Source organism: Chiroxiphia lanceolata, chromosome 1, assembly GCF_009829145.1.
Source record: "Chiroxiphia lanceolata isolate bChiLan1 chromosome 1, bChiLan1.pri, whole genome shotgun sequence".
NCBI classification, from domain to species: Eukaryota; Metazoa; Chordata; class Aves; order Passeriformes; family Pipridae; genus Chiroxiphia; species Chiroxiphia lanceolata.
The window spans coordinates 147775398-147791602 of NC_045637.1; the positions used below are offsets into that span (position 1 = coordinate 147775398).

Consider the following 16205-nt stretch of genomic DNA (forward strand, 5'->3'; position numbering starts at 1 on the left):
AAACTTTCCCAGTTGGACAAGTCCTCATGGAAATAATTAACAATGTTAGTATTTAAATTATCGGCGTTATCTGATTAAACTCTCGCTATGAGAATAGGGAAGTTCTCATGTCACTTTGTTCTGTGCTCCCTGCAGACTTGTCTCTACATTGCATTTGATCTCATTTTTCAGGTTTCCTTCACAACTACAGGAGCTAGAGGTTTATTCTGTATGTATTCCTACGCTCTCACAGCCGAATTCTGTCTTTAATTTAGGAAATAGACCATTGGTAGGTGATGCTTGCTGATAATTTAATACGTAGTCCTTCAGACCTTCTCTGATTGCCTGACGTAGGAGTGATGAGTGAATACTAGAACTGTCAGTGGTAAAAACCTATGATGATTTCAACAGGGGCAGGATTTTCAGTTGCTCTTTAGTATTGATCTTTTTTAGTGAAGCTGGTTTGCAATACAAAAGGGTTTCGTGGCAAAGGACGGAGTTTCCTGGACCCTCCAAAGGCAGGATGGAGGAGAAGTGTGAGGGGCGAGACTCAGTCAGTTGCAGCTGCAGCCTGTTAAAATTCACAGATGTCTCGTCATAATTCTCTGTATCCCTTCTGTTTGAGGCTGGGAAATTAGGTGTTAAACATAAGCAGTATTCACAATGAGCAGCTTTTCTGACATTCAGATACATAGAAGACTGTATTTTATGGGTCTTTTATGCTCTATATTTTTGCTCATTTTAATATCTAGTTTGATTGCTATGACTGACACTCCAAATAGAACTCAATTTACCATTTGCTTAACACACCAATCCAATGTTAAAGAGGAATAACAGAATACTTAACTATTATTTTGTTAATATACAGAAACTTCAGCCATTTTGCACAGCTCTGGTACAAAAAAAATGACCATTCCCAGATATCTGAACTTCAGTAGCTGTGGAACAGGGACCTAAACAATAATGGCAGAGACAGGTATGGTGACTCTGCTTACCTTCGCTCAGGACTTTCTGTGAGTTTTCAAATTCCAGGAGCTAGAGTTGCTCTGGATTCTATACAAAAAACTCCAAATTTTTCTCAGTACTACATACCCTGTGCTATAAAATGCAAGTGTGCTCGTGCCTTTTTAATAAGTTAACATACTTGCAGCCTCTGGAATCCATGAATTAAAATTACTTTATGTGAATTAGTCATCATCACTTTATTAAATACTTTTGAAGGTTCTGCATAAATAATATATTTGCCTGTGAGACTTCCAAAGCAAATCCGTTTGCAGTCGGGAGTGCAACAGATTGTCTTGCAAGGCGATTAAGTGAATAACAGAGAACTCCAGATCCAGTAATTCTGGTTCTGTTCTTGCTGCATTACTGGGGCACTTGCTTTGCGTCTCCTGCCCCAGATTTCCCTTTTTAAGCTGATAAGAATAGTGCTAAACTTCTTCTTTTAAGCCTTTCAGTAAAAACTGTTGTGTCCTAACTTCTGTACATTAAGCTGTTTCCACAGCAATAGTCATTATCACTTTTATTTATACTGGGTTTGGATGTTAACTTTTTTTTTTCAGAATACTTAGTAGCTTATTTTTGGAGCAGGCACAATCATTTTTTTTATGTTTTTTATATTTAAATCATTATTTATTTTTGCACACACACTCAAATGGTTAAAAATCACCAGTCAGGAATCCAGTACAGCAGCCTTTTGAGTTTAATTCCTTTAAACACTTAAAATTAATATGAGGGCATTAAGAACAGTGTTATCAACAGCAAATTGTTCCTAATTCCCTGGAGAAAATGTGCTTCTAACTTATTCTTTTAACCATAGTTACCTCTTCGTGAGCTTTCTTTCTAGTCTGGCAAAACCAGACTGTGTTTTCACAGCATGAGAGGCTGGCCCAGAGGGGTGGTCCAGTTGAGGGTTGAACTTCTCAAAGTGACACCCAACTCCGAGGCACCGTTTTCCATTCAAAGTTAAACCTGTCTTTGGATGAATTCCTCCAAACCAGACAATAAACAACTCTTGGGTTATTTCACAACATCCTGTGATGCAACAAATGTTCTGTCACACTTGACAGGAGATTCTGGATTTAAAATGTACAAATGAGGGGTACAAAAGCAAATTCACTCTCTTGTAGGTGTCATGTAGGGCCTGACCTATGACCTATTGGCAGTGGCAGCAATCGTAGGAGGCAGCAGTACCTCTTGAAAGATAGCCACAGGTGAAAGATGCTTTCTCTTTGAGCAAATTCCCTTGAAAGGCAGAAGTAGATTAGGAAGTGGAAAAGACTTAAAAAAATAATAAATTTCTTACTTAAGAAAAGAGAACAGCATGAGGATTAATACAAAGTATATGGAAAACTTTGTAACAAAGTATATGTGATAAACTTTGAACAGAAAAAAATTCTGAGTGTTTCAGCCCCAGGACTATCTGTAGTTTCAGAGCTGTGGGCAGTTTCATGTGTGCCAAATTTTGATATCACTGTAATTTTTCTTTCTGTTTCCTTCTGCATTCTTGTTACATATTTATCCCCTTGTTGCAGCTTGTCTCCCTTGTTGTCTGCAATCCACTTGATGCATCTTATTTCAACTGTAATTTCTTCAGAGCGATGTGACCCTGGGACCCCTGAAACAGCTGCAAGGGTGGAGAACAGGAGAGCCTGTGAGCTGAGAAATGGGCTGAACAAGCAGTATGTCAAGTGTGTTATTAATGTGTCACGTGTGGAGTCCCTAGAAAACTGATCAATCACCAAAGATCAAAATCTCAACAGAGATTTGTAGTGTAAAATATAAAAATTATTACCAGCTCCAACTGGCTGCAGGGAGGTTTGGGCTTTACTTTGGCTTCTGAACTGAGAACAGCACTCAGAAGCCTGGGTATTGCTCTGGACCCCAGTGTTTGCAATATATTTTAGGGATCTAGAGAAAAGAAATCAAGAAACACCAAGTGTTAAATATATTACAGTGGCTTATTTCTAATTTTTTTTTTTCAGTCTGGATACTGGAAGTCTTAATGACTAAGCTTTGCTTCATTTCACCAGGAAGCCCATCTGGTGTCAGGGCAGCAGGGGAATTGGGGTGAAGCTGACAAATGTCAGTCCTTCCTTGGAAGAATGACTCAATGCAGTAGAAAATGTCTAAGATCTCCCATTCTTAGGTAAAGGAAGTGGTAGCCCATGATAAACATATCAGAATAAATAAGTCTTGGGAGTGTTTCCCAAGATTTCCTGACAAGGAGCCAATGTACAGCATTGTTGGCCTTGCTCAAATGCTGAGCTTTGGGAAGGGCTTGCTTGGTCTGGACACAGGCCAGGCTGTAAAAGAGCAGAAGGACATGTGATGGCTCTAGGCAAACCTCAGAGCATCACAAGGAACTCCTGTGGCTCAGATTCTTGTGGCCCATACCTGTGAGCAAAGCCCCATGCTTGGTGGAGCCCCACTGAACACAGAGACATTGTGCAGAGGTACCAAATGTCAGTTTTCATACAAAACTTCCAGATCAGAGTTTATGTTCCTGAGAACTCCTCGTGCCAGAAGGCTATAATCCTGTTAAAAGCCTCTGGGAACTACTGCAATGCAAATAATAGTAGCAATAATTAGCTCTGCTTTAATTGATACTGTGTATTCCTCAAATGTCAGTGAAAATTTACTTTGCTAAGCCAACAACTTCTCCCCTGGAACTCTGCTGACTTTACCAGAATTACACGAGGGGTGAGTTTGGATCGTTGTAGGTTCCTGGCATAAATTATCAGCTGTTGATTCCTTGCCCTTTAAAACTTGGCAAGCATACAAGAAGAGTTTGCCAGACATGCAAGAACTAGGTCTATGCATTTATGGGGAAATCCTTCGGGACCATGCACAGAAAGGAGTACAATTTGCTAGAAGTACCCAGCTGTGAAATCCAGGAACTCCCGCACACAACCCGAGCAATTTAGAGTGTATTTAGCCTGGCATTAATACCAGTGGTTCCTGGAAGCCGTATGCCCTCAGCTTTGTGAAAGCATGAATGTGATAGTAACAAATGCTGTAAATGTGTGGAGATGCTAAATTTACAGAATAGTCATAATAGGGAGGATTTTGGTTGGCATAATCTGGAGTCAGTTTATGGTTACTCCTGTTTATCCCAGTGGCTAGGAGTTGCCTCCACTTAACATTGAGAGTGTAGGTCTGAGCACATCATTGGCATAAATAAGTAAAGATAACACAGTTCAGAGCACTCAACATCTTCAATATGAACGTCCTCATCTGGACCTTTGTCTTACTGGGCACCCAAGAATTTTGATGCCCCATCCTTCATGAACAGCCTCTACCCTGTCACACTGCTGCAGCTGTGTGCTCAGACACTCCTTGGGGATTCTTTCTAAGGGAAGGATAAATGTTCCTTACCTTTAGTTGTCTGAAGCTCAGATGCCTAAGCTAAGCTCGTTGTGTGAACCTCCTTCATTCAGTTAATTAGATGGACTGAATGACTGCTCTTAGCTTTGGGAGACAAATCTTGAGCAAAGTGAAGGGAAATAAATCTCAAGCATAGAGTTGCTATTTTGATAGTATTGGGAAAGATTAGTGCTAGTAGCAGATCTTGAGTCTAAAATTTTCCATACTTACCAGGAAAAGACTCCTGTCTTGTAGAATTTCAGCGCATATTACAGGATTAAACAATTTCTGTTTGTTAGGCCTAATGGGTAGTGGGTTTAGGCTGTAATGGGGTCTTTCAGAGACTCAAAGACACAATGCACCTGATTTGATGGGTTTATATGCACAAAAGTGCCGTGGCCAAACAGACTCAGGAACAGATCACTCTAGCACATTACCAATAAGCCAATTAGTGAAATGAAGCATTGTAAGTATTAGGCTGCTTTATGCAAATATGTTTGTGTGGAAGAGAGAATCATTTGAACTGGGTTTAGCATTCAGGAAGACCTTGCCAGTATGATATGTGGTGATAGTTGCTATAGCTGTTATTGATCAGTTTCTTTTTTCACCCCATATGTGTGGATGTAAATGCAATGAGTGATGTGAACCTTAATGAACACAAGGATGGTCAGGATTTAGACCTTATCATGTGGGTTTTTTTCAGTAGCTACATTTGTTCAGCAGTTTTCACAACATCTTCTAACATTAACTTTAGTTATATTTGTTTTTCCATTGCAGTGATTGACAGCATCAGTATTTTATTTGGGAAAATCCACAAATTTTTCACATTCAGCTAAGTTCCTTACCAGGAAGAATGACAGAATTAGGCCTTACATATCAAATCAGTTTCATTTGGGGACCTTAGTTTATCTAGTTGATCCAACAGATTCATTTATCACAGCCCATCCACGTTAATCTGGGCACCTTTCCTGTAATGAGTTCCTGGCAGCCCAGGAGCACGTGATGGAACATGACCCATTCCAGAGGGCTCAGGTACAGGATAGAGATGCATTATCCAATGCAGCAGGGTCTGAAGTGCTATCTTGTATAACAAATTATTGACTTCATTGTACATAGTACCAGGATTTAATTAAGCGATAAGGCCCATCATAGTGGCCCTTTATCTTGCAGATAAGGATTTACCAAGCTTACCCAAGAGGTCTTTATCTGAAAGATAAGAAAAAGGTACGTAAGGTGCCTTCTCCTGTTTTTAAATCTTTAATTGAAAAGACCTTATTTTTTAAGTTCTAGGCTGTTGTCTTTTCTTCGTGGCTTAGTATTAAGGATTCAGATAGACTTTTATAAGGGAGGTTGTAATAGAGAAGAATGTTACCAGTGGCCTTCACTGGGTGAAAATAATAGGATTAATGTAGGTTTTATTCACAATGCACCAGCTCTCAGCTGAAGTGGAAATTTAGCCTTTGATTTGCAGGAGATTTTCCAGTGACTTCATGATACCATGGTCATGAAAGAGATTCATTCATCTCTGATTTCAGAGGGTTATTATTGTGATTATGTTGTAAAGTTTAGAAAAAGTTGGGATTGCACAATAAAAGAAAATGAGGGATGAAGATAATTTCAAGACAGTTCTTTTAATGACTGTGTTGTCAACTAAGCTAAATTATGCCTAATTTTCTATCCTTTACCTATATAAGCAGAAAACATATAAAGAAATTAAGGATAATACAAAGAACTGGCACTCAGAATAAGATGAACACACTGGAAATCACAAAATAATATTACTGCTAATGCTCAGTGGAGAAAAACACAGAGGAAATTCCAGAGAAAGGAGAGAAGGGCATATGTTTTTTATGAGAAAGGCACATAAGGGCCACTGCATGGTTGAAAACAGGACAGGATCTTTGGATTTAGCAGATTTAGTCCCTAATGTTACAGACACTTTTTAATAGAGTTCTTTCATAAAGGTTCAAGCCTTTTTTAGAAGTAGGTCCACCTCTGTTAGAGGAAGCCTGTTATGCAACATCCTTATACTAATAATTATCTGAGATCTTCCAGTTTACAGTATGACTGTATCCCTGGCCTTTCCATACTTGTTTGTTCTTAGTGCTGATACTATCTTTTAGCATAAGTGACATTTCTTCCTTCCCAGTGTTTTTCCTTTCCATCCCCATCTAAGCCCATAAATCAGTCAGCCTTTACTACGGTACATAAACCAAGTCCCCCCTGGACCATTCTGTCCTTGCAGGTCCAGGAGTGACAACCACCAATTGAGTCCGTGCCCCTTCTGGGACCAGGGACACATCAGACTTGCAGCTCGTTCCACCTCGAGTTGCTTTGTGTATGCTCTGTGAAATTCTCCTGAATTTCCAGACATCCAAGAACCTAAGCTGCCACATACTGGAAATCCAGTAGATTATTGCCCAAAGCAGTTGTCTACCACATAAATTGATAGCGTTGGCAGCTCTGCTTGTGAAAGACCCCCTGTTCCCCAGATTGTTAATCATCCTGCTCTGCACCTGTTCCAGCTTGAATTCTTCATGCTTGAATGGGGCAGTAAAGCAGAGTCTGAAGGGATCAGGTTGTGTTAGAAGAGCTTGGAGCAATTCAAGCCAGGACTGAGTAGCAATTCTAATGAGAGATACCCTCCAGGTTACACGAGAGGCAAATTGCCTCGGTGGTGAGTGGAAGTTTGTTGTGCTGCTTTGAGCCTGTTTGTTCAGGAACCAGGGGATTTCATTTCCATTGTTGACAATCTGACACCTTTTATAGGCAATTGATTCACTTTTTAAAAAACTCTCTGGCGTGGAAGCAATAAGTGAGTGGAAAGGTGTGAATTAAAATGTGTACACAGCTAAAGACGATTACTCAGATATTTGCTTAGACCTGAAATCCCAGATGTGAAGCTGGGATTATTCCCTCTTGCTCCAACTACCCTTTGCTAATTGCCTCCTGAGTAATTCTGCTGTGTCTTTTTTCTTATTTATTTGCAACTTTGAAAACTGATTGAGCTTTCTGCCTCAGAGAAAGCTATAAGCACAGTCCCTCACTCTAATGTACCCCATACAGAGTTCCCTTACCTTGGTGTAGCCTCTCATGCCTTGAAGTCGTTCAAAGAGGTCTCTGCTGCCTCATACTCTAGAGAAATCGGTGGAGCTGCGTCCACTGGCTTCAGCAGAATAACTTACCCACCACATACTTTGTTTTTATTTCAGTTTGTGTTTATAGCACTCAGGGAAAGATTTCACCTGAATGCTACTCACAGGCACTTCTGCTGTCCTCTTCTTCCCTAAAAACTAGGGAACAAATTCAACACCCTTCTCTTACATGTATTTCAACATGAAATTATTTTGCTTCGTACATCTGAATGCTATCTTTTAAAAAGGGATTTTTCTTCCTTCAAATCGCACTCCAGTGGGAGCTGCCCCAATCAGCAATGTGTGTGCTCTTGCTCTCTCTCTGTAGTTGTTCCATTAAAGTAGTGTGAAAGCTACGACTGTGTGTCCACTGTCATTCTGTATTAGAAGTCAGAGGTAGGGTAATGATATGCAAGGTTGATCCTTCTGTAATACTTCCCTTGGAAGTGCAGTTCTGCCGTTTTTGCTGTCAGCCTGCATTTAGAGTGCAGAGAGTGCTGCATGACTTGAAAGCAGCAGTAGGCAATTCCCAGTCTAAACCTTAGATATTTACATATTTATGCTCACTTCAGTGGAGTAAATATGCTATGAATAAACCCTATTATGTTTGAAACGGTACTTACAGTATAATAAAAACACACAGTACAGTGGTGCAATCTCAGGTTTTCTTTTGGTGTCAATGTGGGCATAAATTTATTAAATTACATATTGTTAACATTATATTCAGCTTCCAGTGGTGCTTAGAATACCTTGCAGACTGTGAGAAAATAATGAAGGAAAAGTCCTTTAGTCTTTAAACAAAAACTGAAGAGAAAACACTGTCTGTGGGTAAAATAGTTCTGATAGAAATGGCCAGTCTGTCAGGGGTGACTCTACACCTTTGTTATTATTACTTTTGAAGTTGTGTGCATTGGAATGTGCCATCTAATGCAATGGATTTTTTCAAAGGACATTGTCAGGTGTTGCTGATACAATGCCATGATGTTGCCCATGTCACAACCTTATGTTCGTGCTATGTTCTGGGGAAGGAATTGTTTGATACCCACCAAAATTTCTCAGAGTTTCTGTTCTGGAAAAGGTGGTGGGCTGATGCTTGGGTTTGCATGGTCCCCTCAGCAGTTACTGCAGCATTATGCTGAGGGGTCCCTGTGAGAAGAGAATTAGTCTTTTCATTTTACAAAAGCCCCAGCCAGAACATCTGCTTTCTGTTCTGAGTCTTATGACCAACCTTTTCCATGACCTTCCTCAAGACACGACACTTTCCTCTGCTTCCATTTCCTTCTTGTCTTTCATGAGTGTCTTGTATACTCTTCATTCAGTATACAACTGAATTTTAAATTCTTTCATTATTTCAAAGCAGTGATCTGTTTCTCTGTGTGTGCAAATCTTTATCACCAATATATCATCCAGAGGAGTCCTGAAGAAACCAACAGGCTGCTCGCTGTAGGAAGCTCTGTATCAGGCTCCACATCAGTGTAGTTATGTCTTTGCTTTTACAGCTTGACCTTAAATCCACTGAAGTAGAAGAGTTTTACATTACCTTGTCACAGACAAGCCCCTAATGTTTGCAAAGAGCCTTTCACTAAAGCCAAAAGTCAAGTTTTACTCCATCTGCTAGATGGTGTATGAAGACTACCCATCTTAATTGGAATAGTCATAGGATTTTCCATGGAGTATTTGACAGCATCCATCTAGGCTCAAGCTTTCACATTCATACATGACCTGTATTACAGAGGGAACTTCCAGGCTGAGAAGCAAACTCAGAGGAGCTGAAAGAAGTGTAACAGTTTTGTGTACGTCCTCCCAGTACAGGGCATGAGAAATCTCTTACAGAGAACCTAAATGAAGGAAAAGGAGTTACAGGAGTTGCAGAGTAAGGAGAGTTGAAAAATAAAAAAGCTAAGGAACTATAAAAGCTGTAAAAAGACGACGGATCTCTGGCTAAGCACATCAGAACTCAAACCGTAGATAGTCATGTCAGGTTGTTGACAATAATTCAGGCTTTGCTGGACACAGGGATTTGGGCTGAATCCAGCAGTGTCTACTTGACAGAGAAAAGATAAGATCAATTAAACACTTTGAAATTTGCCATTGAGACTGAAATGTGCTTTTTAACTTTGAGGGAAGACTGAAAAGACCCACCTCCAAAAGGCATTTGATGCCCTTTTTTTCAGACAAAGTATTATCTGTGAAATTTCCATGTGGAATACTTTTTAAGAAAGACAAATTTTAATAGGAGTTGCAGGAAGAAGTTTGTGCCAATGCAGTCTGCAGCCTTAGACATGCAAGGACTGTGTGTTGGGTGTGTGAGGGGCAGAAGAGTTACTGTGACCTGTGCTTATCTCAGGAGAACACCTTCAAACGATGCTGAAGTGTCTGTGCCTACTTTAGGACATAAAACATACAACTCGCCTTCTGTGGAGTTGGCATGCTGTGACAAGTGGCCATTTCACTTCTCATAGTTGACCCTCTGTTCCTTTATGATCCTCATGACTGTGTTTTCAATATATTGGTTGTCTCTCTTTGTGTGCTTACTTTGTGAGTTCTTTGAGGTAGGGACACTCATGAAAGCCAGGAGAAGGGAGATCCCAATCTCAATAAGAGAATGAAATAAAGAGCTCATAAGAGCATCACTTTGGTCAGAGCTTGAAGAAGATTAAGGATCAGTATGCAGTTCTACTCTGAGGAGCTACTGGCAAAATTAGCTCAAGAAACAGAAGTACCTTGTGTACTGCCTTTTGTTGAAGTCTGGATAAAATTTGCTTGTATTTCTTTGCAGTTTTGGTTTAGGGAAAATACAGATTTCTTTCTGTTAGGCATCAATGCTATCAGGACGTGTTCAGATTATGATACATTCACAGGTACGTTCACATTCCCATTCAGTCAGCACAACCATTTACCATAGGATCATTATTTAAAAAGCAAATGAGTCCTCAAATGAAGAGAATGTATACACCTGTATCAGTAAAGAGAAGACATCAGAGTTTACTCTCTGGTCCTGGGGATGAGTGCTCCAGCTCACTGAACTCATTACCCCCAGAACAGGGTGACCAGACTCTCCTCACCAGTCACTACTATCATTCTCATTTTAAAATTAAGAACAAAATTATATGGGAGCAGTAGGGGTCTATAGAGAAATATCTACTCCTCAGCTATTGCTAGAAGCCTAATGTAACAGGAATCAAAGTAGGCTCATTTTTCAGTCTTCTCAGGTCTATGACTACAGATGGATATACTCTCTGTGTTACAATGCAGATCAGTGTAAAGATACTGGCAGGGACTCATTTGGAACTGGCTCAGGACCCAGACATAGACCAGCGACATGAAGCTCCAGATACAGCAATTCATCACAGTCATGCTGCTTTCCAGGCAGAGCGGTGTAGACCTTCACAAGGATGTTGTCCAAGATCAGAGAAGTTTGATGTTATTGCAAAACTGATTTCCTCTCCCCTAATTCTCAGCCTCATACAGGACTATTGGGTCATTGTTCCTCTCTGAGGAGGTTAGATTTCATTTCTGTGGCGAATCAAACACAAATCTCCAGAAGACTGTTGTTCTACAGAACACAGACTGCTGGCAGTTGTTCCCAGACTCAAAGGCCCATAAAATAAATTATGGGGTTATCAACTGAGGAAACAGCAAGATACTTTCAAATTGTAACAAATGTATTTCTATATTGAGTCTATTAAACTGTAGTGGGTAGGATTTTTGCCGTCATTTTCAGTGAATAGAGCCCTGAGAAATTTGAAAGCATGAAGACCTTGAGTTGTTTTTATTTTAGAAAACATGAGAAATGGTATGCAGAGAAAACTTTTGTACAAACCACAATAACTTGACAGATCTTCTGCTGAGGATAGAGCACACCAGAGCAAACCAGTATGTCTTAATTAATAACCCTGTCTACTCAGTACAACTGCAGTAATACTAATGATTTCCTGAGTAGTCTAGACTGAATACAAGGCTTTTTAGACTTCTGTTTGATTTGTTTTTTCAGAACTGTAGTGTTTTGAAGATAAATAAAAACTGCTAATGAATATGTATATGTTTCCTGATGCAGAGTATTTCAATGAATATTCTAGGGCGGTTTTGTAGTTTGCAATGAACATGCTCCTTTGAAGTTTTTACTGATCTAAAAGTGTAGTCATTATGTCTGGGTCACACAGAAGTTTACTGATTTAGTTAGACAAAGAAACTAAGCTTAGACAAAATATTTCAAGACGTGAACCTTTTTCAACCTCAAACTGCAAAATACTGTGAAAATTCTTTTCAATAGCTGCAAGATAGTTAAAAATTCGTTTAACAATATGGAACAAGCTTGAGTTTTACGTCTTAGAGAAAAACAACAAAATCAATCATTTTCTCATTGCTTAAACAAGAAAAGTGAATGAATTGAGAGGTTCTGGAAGACAAGGTCCATATGAAGGTGGAATGGAGACAATACTGTGCAGCGTCTGCTGTACAGCCTGATGACTTCATGCCCTGCTGTCTAGGGAGACTGGTGGCAGCTGGGCTCTTGGGGAGCAGGTGTCCCTGATCTGCAACCCTGGACAATCCCAGGACAATTGCAGCACTGGCTGCAGGGCTATTTGCTTGGTGACTGTTCATGCGGTCTGATTTCAGAATCACAGCTATGGGAGCATCCTCTGATTTGGCTTTGATGGGAAGCCAAGGTGAGTGAGATGAAGTCTTCAGTTTGACTTCCAAAGCAGGGGAAAAAAAATGATGCACTCAATACTTAACATTAGATTTCCATTTCTTCTTTGTGTTTTCAACCTTCCAGTGTCAATCAAAAGGCTTTAGTGAGCACATCATCCTGTTGCATAAGGTACTGCAGAAGCTCAGGCAGCCCAGCCACATTCAACCATTTGGGTTGCATTTGAGGTTGTTTTGGAAGTAGCATTCACCTCTGCCATGGGATGAGGGGACTATGTTTACTTCAAGAGCATTTATAAGAATTATAAGAGAGTTGACTGCAGCCACTAAGGCTGAACTCATCACAAACTGCTGCCCAAACCTCCTCATAGGCCCCAAATCCTTGCACTGGATCTCTCTGGAGCAGACGCTGCTCTGTGTGTGTGTGTGTGTGTGTGTGTGTGTGTGTGTGTGTGTGCGCAATACTCCTGTGACACAATCAACTGGGAATTAGGGAAACCTTATTTTTACTGATGACTTAAAATAGGATTCAAATTCCCTGAGGGGGAGGGGACCGATCCTGCAACCAGCGGTGCTCGGGTCTGACATAAGCACAGCACTGCAATCCTGTAAGACAATTAGCATTACAATCAGCTTTACTGCATCATCCAGAAATCCTGCACTGAGGAAGTGTCCAGTGAGGTCATTTCATGCCAGGTGATTCACCACGGTAACTCCAATTCCAGCCCCACCGTGGTGCTACCTGGCTGGAGCTCCAGTCAGGCAAGGCAGGAGGCTCTGCTGCTGAGGCTCCATTTCTCAATTTGTTTAGGCCCCTGGTGTCACCTCCCGGGATGGTGGCAGTAGCAGACCTGTGACGTACCAGCAAGTGCTGTGTCTCTTCAGCGTAGGTGCCAGATGCCAGATGCCAGTGGAAGGAAGGACACTTATTGATCCACCTTGGGCTCGAAATGAGTCCAGCCTGAGCTCAGGTTGGGATGCCTGCTTCCCCACGGAGCCTGTGGGTTTGGGGAAGGTTTCAAATCCAGCTGATTAAGCTGACAGGTGTCAGGCTGCAGCTGCAGAGCAAAAGCTGCTCTGATGGGAGCTGCTGACCTTCCTGTTAATCTGGGGAGAGCCTGCTCAAGCAGAGATTTGCAGGGGAAACTGCGGTATCATTCACCTTCTCGATGTTTTGACTACGTCAGGTTTGGCAGCCATTAAAAAAAAAAAAAATTAATATTTTAGGGGTTTTTTTCCTTGAAAGCATTTTGTGATAAGTTATTCAGAAGCCAGAAACTGATGGCCACATTTCTCTCTTTCCAACAGGAGCTATGCTGAAATGCACATTCACTGCCTGTCATGGGGAAGCACTGTCTGCTCTGGTACCAATGGTGCTGACTTTGCATCGTGCCTCCCAGAACCTGCTCACCTTTATATTTACATTGACAATATGAATCAGCTCAAGAGCACATTTTAGTCAGTGATTGCACAAGTACCAGCTCGTGGTGAATCCTTGTTTGCACAGCAGCTGTGGAGTTGTGTCAAACAAATTATTCCAGAAAGTTCTTTTGCACCATGCCAGGCCTCCTGCAAAGAGAACGGGTCAGTGGTGCTGTTTAGTGCCTAAATTTAGCAAAAGGGATCTTCTGCAGCAAATTAAGGGGACGCTATTATCAAACATTTCTAAGTTTGAAAGCCAGGCTTTGTTGGGCTAAACATCCTGCCTACCAGTTTGGTCTTGTTCCAGCAGTTATTCCAAGAGCTGACGTACATGTAGGGTTTGTCATCGTTCTGACTGTAAGAAAAGAATGAGCTCTGAAACCCAATTCTGTGAATGCGTATGCGGTGGATGTGTCTGGGTGTGGAAGCTCTGGCTGATAGAGATCAAGAAGAACATCAGTGCCAGGTTTTGTCTTGTGCCTCCCAGGAGGCTCAGCACAAGACAAGGAAGGAAAACAGCTTCATAATATCTTTGCGTTTCTGGGTTTCGGGACTGTTCCAAAGGCTGGCACAGCTGCCAGCCTTCACCCCAAGCGTTGCTATAGCTTATAGATGCTGCCCACAGTTGCCCACCAGCTGCTATGCAACCCAAAATAGGCTCAGCACAAAGCACTCCAGGAAGCCCCCTCTTCTTTTCCCTCCATGTCCCCTTCATCCGGCGCTCTGATGCGGAGAGGTTAGACCAAAGTGAAGAGGTTAACTCGTGAATGAGTTGAATTAATTTAAATCATATTCAATTTTTTTTTAAAAAGCAGATTTTCTCTTGCAGACTTGAGATGGAGCAGCACTTAGTTTTGCTAACCATTCTTACTATTTATTTGCAGTTCTTAAGATAATTTTAATACTCACTTCATCTTTTTTGCCTTGTTGGAAATAAACTGAGCTGTTAAGGATTTTTTTCTTTTCCTTTTTGTGTCTGCTTTTCTGCTTTTCTTCTTGCCACTCTGTAACTATTTAAAACTTTTTTGGTTATTACAAATAGTACAGGGAATAATAATAATAATAATAATAAACCAAAACAAAACTTTAAAATGTTACTAGATTGATGGCATTTCTTTTTCTTTTCTATTTTTACAGCACTTCCAAGCCTGAGAAATTTTGAATTAGGTCTTGATCCTACAACCATGTAAAAAATTGTGTACCATGTCAGAACAAAAGTCCGTCTGGCACAGTATTTATCTCCAGGAAAGACCAGTAAGAGATATGTAGAGCCAACACCAAAAAAGGAAGCAAGAACAATTATATGTACTCAAAATATTTTCCATACATTTGTCTGAAAAGGGACGAACCAGAAATTATACCTTTGTTTCACTCTTGTCATTGCTATCTTGCTTCTTGGTACAAGATCAAGGTTCAAAGACAAGGTTAGATCCTTTGCTTCTGTTGCTAAATTTAAATCATGAATGACTACAAGTGATCGTTGAATTTGGGGGTTTCCCTGAAATTTCTCTGAAATATTTATAGGCATTCTTGTTTTCTAAATGCGTTGTGACCATTCAGCACAGTCTCTCATGGAGGTGCTGAGATGTGGGATGCAGCCATGGTGGTGTGGGATGAAAATATTTCATAAAGAGGCAATACTAGTCAAGGAGATTGCTGGATTGCTTGGATGAGAAATTAATCTTATCAGAGCCACTAGAAAATGGAGAGGATATATATTGAGAAAATATGTTTATAAATTTTCAGTTAAACCTCTTGAAAAATGTTGGAGAAGAGCAAGAGCTATTTGTTTGCTTATTCTTTTCGTATTCATCTTTCCCCTTGGTGCTTGCTCTATTTCTTTCTGAATAAATTTCTATCTAAAAAATTTTGCACAGTTTTACCCTCTATATAGCATTGCTGTATATCATGGTTTAGCTTGAGCATCCCATGCCAACATCACCTTCGTTTCACTGCAGAGAAGGTAGTCCCTGATCACCTCACACAGGTATCTCATGAGCATTCCTGGTGTTCCTCGTATGCTATGTTACCCTCTCTAAGAATTTACTGAAATGAGAAACCATTCCACTGATCAGTATAAAAAGCCTTACAGGGTGCTGAAGGGTCTGCTGACAGAACAACAAGGTACCCCAGCCCCACAGCCTTGATCATGTTATATTATGCTCATGCAGATGCTCTGCTTGTGGAGCAGGCTTCCCACTCTCATTTGCCTGTTGAGCTTCTGACAGTTTTTCTCTCTCATTGAACAAGACGTCCTGCATCATACAAAAGAGGTGGTTTTAGTGATATCTTTGAGGTGCGAAAATTATAAGCAGGATTTGCTGCCTTGAGTTAGTATTTAGTTCCCTGCCATGAAGACAAGCACAGGATGGCTCCTGAGTGTTACTCTACCAGGCCTGCTGCTAACAGTGTTTACCACAACTTTACACTTACTTCTGAGATAGGAGATGAGCTGGAGGGCCTGGAGTGTTTCTTCTCGTCATCCCTCAGGTGTATTGCTCTAGTTTTGTCGTCCTCACCAGGACTTCTATAGCATTGCCATGAACCAAAGGTTTTGCTGTTGACTCTGTGAAGCCATGTGATGTTTTCACCCCTTGCTTTAGAGCAGAACATCATGGTTGTGATATGCTAGAGAAAGAGGCTGTCGGGGAG

The 16205-nt window shown here is 40.7% G+C and overlaps 1 protein-coding gene across 1 annotated transcript in view; it reads left to right on the forward strand.

Annotated features, from left to right (window-relative positions):
* The first annotated feature begins 5346 nt into the window (after positions 1-5346).
* Positions 5347-16205, forward strand: part of CNPY1 (canopy FGF signaling regulator 1) — a 58199-nt gene continuing 47340 nt past the window's right edge. The window contains 2 exon segments of the mRNA XM_032690466.1: positions 5347-5376; positions 5515-5568. Of these exon segments, the coding sequence (XP_032546357.1) occupies positions 5347-5376; positions 5515-5568 (84 nt within the window).